General features: G+C 43.2%; 1 protein-coding gene across 1 annotated transcript; it reads left to right on the top strand.

Moving 5' to 3' along the window:
• Window positions 1–1,412: 1,412 nt before the first annotated feature.
• p3h1 (prolyl 3-hydroxylase 1) lies at window positions 1,413–9,936 on the top strand. The gene is made up of 15 exons (XM_071375056.1): window positions 1,413–1,969; window positions 3,625–3,777; window positions 4,569–4,758; window positions 4,855–4,986; window positions 5,133–5,272; window positions 5,376–5,465; window positions 5,596–5,648; window positions 6,144–6,265; window positions 6,401–6,528; window positions 7,200–7,295; window positions 7,554–7,704; window positions 7,854–7,971; window positions 8,165–8,240; window positions 8,358–8,498; window positions 8,692–9,936. Exons 1-15 carry the CDS (start codon window positions 1,505–1,507, stop codon window positions 9,274–9,276), a joined length of 2,640 nt encoding a protein of 879 aa, XP_071231157.1. The 5' UTR covers window positions 1,413–1,504; the 3' UTR covers window positions 9,277–9,936.
• The last annotated feature ends 1,169 nt before the right edge of the window (window positions 9,937–11,105 follow it).

Raw genomic sequence — 11,105 nt, 5'->3', positions numbered from 1 at the left:
TATAGTCTTGCTTTTGTTATTTTACTGCTGCTCTTTAATTACTTGTTACTTTTATTTCTTATTCTTATCTGTATTTTTTAAGACTGCATTGTTGGTTAGGGGCTCATAAGTAAGTATTTCACTGTAAGGTCTACACCTGTTGTATTCAGCACATGTGACTAATAACATTTGATTTGATTTGCTCCATGTCAAAACCATTCGAGAGCTGCACACTCTTGGAGCCTGCAGATCATTTTCTGCCGAGACTAGTGTGCGGCGCGCATGTGAATATATTTCACGTGCTTTTGCGATTGTGTAGGCTAGTTTGTGCATGATTTCTCTATTGTACTACAGAATTGATAAGTCGTATACCGACACTACACTACTTTGATATGCATCAATAGGGATTAAGAAGTGAGTATATGCAATGCCCACTGAAAAAAAGTGGGTATATGGCTTATACATGCGTACAGTGCATTCGGAAAGTATTCAGACGCCTTGACTTTTTTGTCTCTATACTCAGCCAGGGGGCGGAAGAATCATGTATAAACCAATTTAGGATGAGGCGAAATGCTAGTGCCTCGAAATACTATTTAAAGTTTGGGACGGATAGTAATAGCTGTGGGAAGTAGGGGTGCAGAGGGTGCTGCAGCACCCCCTGATAAATCATTAATATTATTTTTCTCTCCAAGTTAGTGTAGTAAAAAAATAAAATATAATTGTGCCATTTGGTTTGCTAAATATAAGCAATTTGAAATGATGTATACTTTTACTTTTGATACGTAAGTATATTTTTCAGTTACATTTTCTTTTGATACATAAGTATATTTAAAACCAAATACTTTTAGACTTTTACTCAAGTAGTATTTTACCAGGCAACTTTCACTTTTTCTTGAGTCATTTTCTATTATTAAGGTATATATCTTTTACTTTTACTCAAGTATGACAATTGGGTACTTTTTCCACCACTATGTACTAGTAGGCCTGTATTACTCTTGTATGAGCAGAGAAAAATGATCATCAGCAGAGTAGGGTGAAGAACTTCCTCATCTTCTTCATCTTTCCTACTTTTTTGTTAATTTTATCTGGGATTGCTTACCTTGTCACTGTTTTTACAGTACAGTAAATAAGAATGTGTTCTTAAACTGGCTTGCCTAGTTAAATAAAGGTTAAATAAAATAAATATATAATAATTGGCTGCCATTTGGGGAACCGTGACCTACACCAAAATCGTTGTGAGACTTTGTGCCTATTTTTCTTCTGCGATGTTATCACACTGTAATAGTCAAATCAAGCAATTGGATATGAGCAATTTATAATTTTTCTACTGGACCTTGATGTTGTCTTGCAGCTGCTGTTGCAGAATGAACAGGGGCGCTGTGCGCCCTGGGCTGTTCAGCTCAGCGGCTCTGCGTTAACTCCACCCCCCGACAAAAGTTTGCAGCCCCGGCTAAACTTCCAGTTCCCCTCTCTACGGACGAGTGCTCTTTTCCAGCTTACCCACGCAGAGGCCCCATTTTCCAGAATGGAGTGCCGGTTGGTTTTAGCGATTTTAGTCGTTTGCCTCATCTCTTATGGCCTTTCGGATGTGCAGCTCAGTAGTAATGTTATTCTCGAGCCGTATGATCTGCTGTTCGACACAGCGGTAGAAGCGTACTACAAGGGTGACTGGATGACGGTCATCCTGAACATGGAGAGGGCGCTTCGGAACAAGGCTGCGATACGCAGGGTGAAGGCGCATTGCCGGATAACTTGTGCAAACCAGAGCGCTTTCGGAGAGCCTTTATCCAGCATAGTTGTGACAATACCAGGTGCTGGCTCTGTGGAGGATCTTGGTTTTTTTCAAAAAATTATGAAAAGGGCTGATTGTGTAAATACCTGCGAAAGTGATAAAATTGGACCACCAACTATCCATAAAATCACTGAAGATGTGGACCTCGAGTTTAAGAAGAGAACCCCTTACAATTATCTGCAAGTCGCATACTTCAAGGTATGAAAATAGTCGACCAAATGGGTCCTATGCATAATAAATGTTCAGATCTTTCATAGTGAAAAGAGTCGACCATATAGGTTCTTTGCATAATAAATGTTCAGACATTGCATAGGCTTGAAACAAACACAGCCAGTAGCCGATCCAATGTTGTGGATAAGATTTGCCTGCGTCATCTTATTGCACTTTTTGAAGTGGTCTACCATGCACATTTATCAATCACACTTGCATGTCAATATAAGAGCAATGTCACTTTTTATTTTGTCCAATTTCAAGCAAGTCGTGCACTATAAGTGCTCTGTTTTCCCCACCCCCCCAAGCCAAGCCGGCCGTGCCACGTCTCTAGGTGGAGTCTTGCTGTGTAGACAATTTACGTCCTACACTGGATTCTTCTCGATTTTGGGGCTTGTCATCAACATGCGCTGTAGATCTCATGCATGCTACTGTGCCATTCAAGAATTTACTTAACTTTTGACAGAATAGTCATGTATATATTTATTTGTGTTAAGTCTGTTTATAAAATGTTTTTTTTAACGTTGTAATAAGAGTAGTTAGCCCTATAAATTAAGTAAATACATGTAGCCTATAAGATGTTCCTGAATGTCAAAGGTCATATTCATAGCCTATTTACGAATGTCAATAGATATGGAAAAAAATATGTAGGCCTTATGGCTTACATAATGGCTCCAATGCAGTCGTTTTTAACTCAATATTAAATCATTTCTGGGTAACAATTAAATACCTTACTGTGAATGTTATCCATTAAAATGGTAAAAAAAAAAAAAAAAAAAGCTTCTTAGCAAAGAGCAATTTCTCAAGGAATAATTATGACTGTGAGTGTTCTGAGTGGGGTCTCGCTGTTATAGTAGTTTGATTCTGTAGTAGTAGTTTGACCACTTACTGACTTTGTCAGGTACGGATGTGCGTAAATCAAGGATGCAGAAAGACTGCCATCCCATCTGCCCCCATTTAACATAGCGTACGTTAAAATAATTATTACTTCTAAACAAAAACACCTTTTGCATTCTTATACGCTTACATGTTGGTGTTATTGCAGTCGCTAAGATTATATTTGGTTGTCATCTTTGCAAAATACCTATTTTGGACGCAGCAATTGTCAACTAGACTGCTAACGTCATTGGCTGTAGCAAAAGCTAGCGAAGAGCCATTTACTGGTTGAAGACAAAGTTGATTATGTTTTTATGTATAATGCAGTTGATTTGTGATGATGACACAAACATTATGTTAAGCCTTAAATTACAATTATAATCCAAAAGTAGTGTGAAATGCACTCATAAGCAACATGTAAATGGAGGCTTTTTTTGCTGGCATTCTATGGGAACTCCCACAATTATTGCATTTTTTGACTGCACTGGGCTTTTAAGTTAAACCAACAACTATAAAAGAGACATATGGCCCCTGATTGAAGACTACTTACTATATTAAATAGGAGATTGACTAGTTGCCTAAAACAGCATGTTGGTGATTGCAGCTCACACATTTCTTACACCATTCCAGGGGGTCTTGTAAAATACTTCTGAGACGTGGAGCATTTAGGGAAGCCTTTGGAGTCACAATGTGTATAAGGTTTATTCAACAGATACAGTATGCTGTATTATTGATTTATTCACTAAATATCTCTCTTCCCTATGTAGATCAATAAGCTGGATAAGGCTGTGGCAGCGGCCAACACGTTTTTCCTGGCCAACCCAGACCACATTGAGATGAGGCAGAACCTGGACTACTACAGGATGATGTCCGGAGTACAGGAGGAAGACTTTAAAGACCTGGAGGCCTGGCCGCACATGGTGAGACTGACACCACTAATCCCCAGTAATGCACCCAATATCCCAGTGACAATGCACCTGTTATAACAGTTACTATGCACCAGTTATTCTAGTGACAATGTATCAGTTATCCCAGGAACAATGGACCAGTTATATACCATTTACAACATTTGGAACTGCACATAGTCAGACAGTAACCACTTACCAATTTGCCTACTTGGAACTGCCAAGCATATGGGACAGGGGAAGGGGCAAGGGTGTCAAGGTTGTGCGCTACTGGTAAGAAGTCAGGTGCAGGAGAGCAGAGAGTTGTGATCAGGCGCACTTTATTTGGCAGAAGCACAAAAGACAGACGCAACTGCGTCAAAAACCTCCAGCCAATGGCAAAAGTGAATATGCGCGAAAACACTCACAATAATGCAAATGTTTGACAATAAACATAGTACGGGTCAAAACACGATACCCGGTGAAACAACCAGTCTGGCACGTAACACTAAACACGTAACAAAACAATTCCACACAAAGACATGGGGGGAACAGAGGAATATATATATGCAGTGTAATTAGGGAATGTAAACCAGGTGTGTGGGAAACAAGACAAAACAAATGGAACAATGAAAAATGGAGCGGCGATGGCTAGAAGGCCGGCGACGTCAACCGCCGAACGCCGCCCGAACAAGGAGGGGAGCCGACTTCGGCGGAAGTCGTGACAAAGGGACCTTATTGGCACCAGGTTGGGTAGGGTCAACGGGTTGAATTAAAATGTGGCTGGGCTGCTGACTCCATGCTTTGCTCTCTACTCTATCTCCCAGGCAGAGTTCCTTGCAGGGAAGCGGTACTACAGCTCAGACTCGTTCGGTCTGGCCATCGACCACTTTGAGGCAGCGGTGGAAGAGTACTTCAGCGCAGACCAGGAGTGCCGGGCGCTCTGCGAAGGAGCTTACGACTACGACGGATACAACTACATGGAGTACAGTGCTGACCTCTTCCAGTCCATGACAGGTGTTAAGACAGACTAAATCCCAAAAGAACCCCATGCTAACATTTTGGATAAAAGCTTAAACCTTGTACTCTTATGTTTGCCCATGTCACTGTCAGACCACTACATGCAGATTATGAACTGTAAGCAGAGCTGTTCTGTGGAGCTAGCCTCCACCGCAGGAAAGGACAAGCCATTTGAGGATTTCCTCCCTTCCCACTTCAACTACCTACAGTTCTCCTACTACAACAGTGAGTCTCAGTCCCTATTCACTCTGCACCTACATGCCTTTTTAGAATCAGGGTGATTTGCTTTCACAAATCAATGTGTCCTCTGCCTGGCTGTCTGCTCGTCTGTCTGTTTGATGTCTCTCTTTCTCTCCCCCCCCCCCCATCAGGTGAAAAGTATGAGCAGGCCATAGAGTGTGCTAAGACCTACCTGCTGTTCCACCCAGAAGAGGAGGTAATGAATCAGAACCTGGCCTACTACTCCGCTGTGCTGGGAGAGGACAAGCCTGCAGCCATACCTGCTAGACAGGTACACACACACACACACACACACACACACACACACAACCTGCACCTTCCTATCTATCCCTCATGCCTCCAACTCACTTCTCTCCATCTCTTCTCCCTCCCAGGTGGTAAAACAGCACATTCAGCAGTCCCTGTTAGAGAAGGAGCTGCTCTACTTTGCTTTTGAAGTGTTTGGAATCACCTTTGTTGATCCAGTAGGTTAACATGTCTCTTATCTTCTCTTGTGTCTCACTGTTTCTACCGACAAGACATCACCCTGATAGGGGACTGCTGTCAGGTGGGTTTTAGCATGTGTGATCTCACATCCTGCCCCTTCCTTTGCAGGATTCCTGGACCCCTGCAGACATCATGCCCCTCAAACTGAGAGAGAAGCAGAAGTAAGAGAAGCACACACGTACAGACTAGAAGAGGCTGCTGGAGGGAGAAATTGGAAGAATGGCTCATTTTAATGGCTGGAATGTAATGAATGGAAATGTATCAAACATGCTGTTCCATTCATTCCATTCAAGTCATTACAATTATCCTGTGCACCAGCCTCCACTAGTACATGTATGCTCTCAATATCAGATTAGGATCTGCTCCGCATTATATTTAGGCTCCCGAGTGGCGCAGCGGTCTAAGGCACTGCATCTCAGTGCTAGAGGTGTCACTACAGACCTTGGTTTGATCCCGGGCTGTATCACAACCGGCCGTGATCGGGAATCCCATAGGGCGGCGCACAACTGGCCCAGCGTCGTCCGGGTTAGGGGAGGGTTTGGCCGGGTTAGGACGTCATTGTAAAATAAGAATTTGTTCTTAATGACTTGCCTAGTTAAATGTTAAATTAAAAAAAAAAAATTATCTTGTAACCTCGTCTTTGGCGCCCTCTGCAGGGCAGACAGGGAGACTGCAGCAAGAATCACTGAGGAGATTGGGAATCTGATGAAGGAGATTGAAACTCTGGTGGAGGAGAAGAACAAGGAGTCGACTGATATTGCCAAGATCGTACGAGAAGGTAAGATTTCCTGGTAGCATTCTTTGTCCATAGGTTTTTGGAGGGTCACAGCATGAAGTTTGGGAATGTCTGTGGACTGTCTTGCACACTCTGACTGTACACTCTCTATATTCATTCCCCCTGTCTCCCTTCCAGGTGGTCCTCTGTTGTTTGATGACATCAAGATTACCATGTCGTCTAAGCAGCTGAATGGGTCTCAGAGGGTTCTACTGGATGGATTTATCTCGGAGGGCGAGTGCAGAGAGCTCACCCGCCTCTCTAATGTGAGTGGGAGCCAGGGTCAGGGCTGTCTGTCCTGTCTGTCCTGTCTGTCTGTCTGTCTGTCTGTCTGTCTGTCTGTCTGTCTGTCTGTCTGTCTGTCTGTTCATGTCTTGTCTGTTCATGTCTTGTCTGTTCATGTCTTGTCTGTTCATGTCTTGTCTGTTCATGTCTTGTCTGTTCATGTCTTGTCTGTTCATGTCTTGTCTGTTCATGTCTTGTCTGTCTGTCTGTCTGTTCATGTCTTGTCTGTTCATGTCTTGTCTGTCTGTCTGTTCATGTCTTGTCTGTCTGTCTGTCTGTTCATGTCTTGTCTGTCTGTCTGTCTGTTCATGTCTTGTCTGTCTGTCTGTCTGTTCATGTCTTGTCTGTCTGTCTGTCTGTTCATGTCTTGTCTGTCTGTCTGTCTGTTCATGTCTTGTCTGTCTGTCTGTCTGTCTGTTCATGTCTTGTCTGTCTGTCTGTCTGTTCATGTCTTGTCTGTCTGTCTGTCTGTTCATGTCTTGTCTGTCTTTGAGTGTTTATGTCTGTCTGTCTGTCTGTCTGTTCATGTCTTGTCTGTCTGTCTGTCTGTCTGTCTGTTGATGGAGTGTGAGCTTCTGATGGTCTGTGTGTTAAAACTGTGCGCATGCTTCTGTCATTGTGTGTGCTGATGCTGTGTGTGTTTGTCTGTCAGGCGGCTGCGCTGAAAGGTGATGGGTACCGAGGCCTTCCCTCCCCACACTCCCCCAGCGAGAGCTTCCAAGGAATCACAGTCCTCAAGGCTATTAAGGTACATCACTGACCCTACACACTAAAGCCCTGATAACCCAACCATAACCCAAACACCACTAGCCCAGCACTGCCAACACTGACCCTAACCCAGCATGGTCAACTTCACCCAAAACCAACCCCCAACTAGTTTCATCTCCTAGCCTCAGCTTTATCTCCAACCTTTCTAAAGCCTCAGCCTAATGGCATCCATGTACAGTTACCAGTGAGTTGTCTATAAGAAAGCACCTATTTCTGATGATATTGTCCTGCTCTACAGTTTGGACAGGAGGGAACTGTGCCCCTGAAGAGTGCCCGTCTGTTTTTCGACATGAGTGAGAAGGTGCGTAGGGTTCTCGAGTCGTACTTCCGTCTGGACTCTCCTCTCTACTTCTCCTACTCTCACCTGGTCTGCCGCTCCGCCATCGACGGTGAGAAACTCCACTACGGCGGCCCTCAGGGGACAGTATTGTTGTGTATATCGAATCCAAGATGGGGCATGTAACCCCACATTAACCACCTGCCTGTATGAGTATATAGACATACAGTAAGATATGTTTCCATTCCTCTGTCTGTACAGAGAAGCAGGATGACCGTGACGACCCGAGTCACCCGGTTCATGCAGACAACTGCCTTCTGGTCTCTGAGCTCAACAAGTGCATCAAAGAACCACCCGCATACACACACAGAGACTACAGGTACACACACACACACACACACACACACACACACACACACACACACACACACACACACACACACACACACACACACACACACACACACACACACACACACACACTGCATATGCTTATAACATAGGTATCAGCAGCAGGTATCATCATGCACCACTGTCTTTAAGACCCTTCTCTTGTTCATGTTGTGTTTTAGCGCCATCCTCTATCTAAATGATGACTTTGAAGGAGGAGATTTCATTTTCACTGAACTGGATGCCAAAACTGTCACAGTAAGTTTCAATCAATGATGAAGGATTGAGAGATGCAGAGTAAAAACAGTTGATTTACTCTAAGGTGTAAGTTAATTGACCGTATGATGACTGATGTCACTGCCCTGTGTTGCCCAGGCGGAGGTGCGTCCTCAGTGTGGTCGTGTGGTTGGTTTTGGGGCAGGGGAGGAGAATCCTCATGGCGTGAGAGCGGTCACTAAGGGCCAGAGGTGTGCTGTGGCCCTGTGGTTCACCCTTGACCCCAAACACGAGGAGAAGGTAACATATCTATTAGTCAATCCATCTGGAGTTATGTATAGTCTTTGTTTCTATCATGCTATATATTGTGATGGGTTGTATTGTAATCTGAGAGAGGGAGAGAGCAATGCTTTCCACTTATTGATTCATCTACATTTCATCAGTTTTTCTTGCTTGTCTTAGCTAATTTGTGTGTGTGTGTGTCTCTCTCCAGGAGCGGATCCAAGCTCAAGAGATGCTGAAGATGTTCTCCACTCCTACGGACGCAGAGTTCACAGAGACAAAGACAGAGAGCTCAGAGCCACAGCTCACACTTCCTGACCAGGCTGCGCTTCTTGGTCAAGCTGCACCCCCAGTACAGGAGCAGGCTGACAAACCAGCAGAGAAGAAGCCTGAGGAACCAGCAGAAACAGTAATAGAAAATCCAGCTGATAACCCAGAAGATAAAAAGGATGAGAAGCCGACAGCCAATCAGGCAGAAAAACAAATTGCCAAAGAGGGTGAAAAACCCAAGTTGAAAGAGGCAGTCAAAACGAAAGCCAAAGCAGACGACGCATCAAAGGCCAAAGCGACGACTAAAACAGTGACTAAAGCAGGGGACAAAGCCAAGGCTAAACCAGCAGCAAAAACAAACGTCAAACATGCAGCAAGCAAAACAAAACCTAAAGCAACAGACAAAAAAGAGCAGAAGCCAGCTACAAAGAAGGCAGAGAAAGCCCCTGTCAAAAAGGTTTCCAAGGACTCTAAAACTGACCCCAAATCAGCCTCGGACTCACAGACAGACAAGGATGAGCTGTGAGACCAACAGCACCTGTGACTCTTACTCTGTGGTGTCTCTATTTTTCTACCGTTTGAATATATTTGTTAAGGTTTTCTCTGTGGGTGTGCTGGATAAAGATATGTAGTTGTTGATGGTTATTGTTTGGATGTTGTTTGTCTGCCCAGTAGCGTGGTAAATTAACCTGTGTTGTAATGTAAACCATACCATAATACCAAGGGACTGCAAACTCACTCCGATGGCTGATATCAACTAACCAATCAATCAAATCAATGAATCAACCAATCAAATTGGATTTGTATAGTGCATTTCACAAATGCATTTGTCACAAAGTGCTAAATAGTAACCACATTTAAATTCATATCCCAGACTCATGTGAACATACTGTGTTGTTTCTATAGTGTTACTTTTGTGTATGATTTGGAATTCTCTGTGCTATTTTGTACTGATTTTAAATGAACTGTTCTTTGCCTCAGGAATGGAAAGATATAAAAAGAGATAAAAAAAACAGGAAAGAACAACATGAACAAATTAAATGTGTCTGAGTAGGGACTGAAACTTGGATTCATGTGGATACATTAAATAAAATCATGTTTTCATACTGAACAAAAATATGAACGCAACATGTAAAGTGTTGGTCCCATGTTTCATGAGCTGAAATAAAAGATCCCAGAAATTTTCCATATGCACAAAAAGCTTATTTAGCTCAAATTTTGTGCACAAATTAGTTTACATCCCTGTTAGTGAGCATTTTTACTTTGCCAAGATAACAGGAGTGGCATATCAAGAAGCTGATGAAAAAGCATGATCATTAATTACACAGGTGCACCTTGTGCTGGGGGAAATAAAAGGCCACTCTAAAATGTGCAGTTTTGTCACACAACACAATGCCACAGATGTCTCAAGTTTTGAGGGAGCATGCAATTGGCATGCTGACTGAAGGAATGTCTATTTGTTAATTTTTCTACCATAAGCCACCTCCAATGTCGTTTTAGAGAATTTGGCAGTACATCCAACCGGCCTCACAACTGCAGACCACGTGTAACCACGCCAGCCCAGGAACTCCACATCCTGCTTCTTCACCTGTGGGATCGTCTGAGGAGGGGGAGGGGTGCTGAGGAGTATTTCTGTCTGTATTAAAGTCCTTTTGTGCCCAAAAACGAATTCTGATTGGCTGGGTCTGGCTTCCCAGTGAGTGGATCTTGCTCCCAAATGGGTGCCCATGGCTATGCCCCTGCCCAGTCGTGAGATCCATAGATTAGCGCTTAATGAATTTGTTTACATTGACTGATTTCTTTCTATGAACTTGAAATTGTTGCATGTTGCGTTTAAATTTTTGTCCAGTATACATTGGTGTTGCGTTTTCATGTAATAACTCAAGAGAACACTAGGTGGCAGAGAGGAACTACCATGCCATCTCATGTACATCAGACAACACACATTTTTCTTTCTACTGAATATGTTGTAAGTATGGACCCTCAGGGTTTAACTTCATCCTTAGGGTCCGGTAACTCCTTAAATCATAGTTATGGTTTTGTTATGGCTTTGTGGAGGTAATTTGAACTCCCAGGAGACCAACATAAGTTGTATGAAAGCCTGTTCAGACTATTGAGATGGCCCCTGGCCAACATGTCTGTTGTTGATCTCTGGTTAGTTAGCTACAGTATCTCCTCAGGGGATTCTTCTCTTAGGATCCTGTTTATATCAAAATGCTGCTCCACCCTACGACCACTTTCTTAGTTTTAAATAGTTGAGCTGTATCAGGTCATGATAAGGTCTTTGGGGAAGTGAGATGAGCTGCTGAGTTTCCCTACAGAATTAGAATGAACAGAATGGACATTCCAATTCAA

Source organism: Salvelinus alpinus, chromosome 2, assembly GCF_045679555.1.
Source record: "Salvelinus alpinus chromosome 2, SLU_Salpinus.1, whole genome shotgun sequence".
Taxonomy (NCBI): Eukaryota; Metazoa; Chordata; class Actinopteri; order Salmoniformes; family Salmonidae; genus Salvelinus; species Salvelinus alpinus.
Note: the sequence above shows the minus strand (reverse complement) of the source record. Positions and strands in the feature narration are given on the sequence as shown.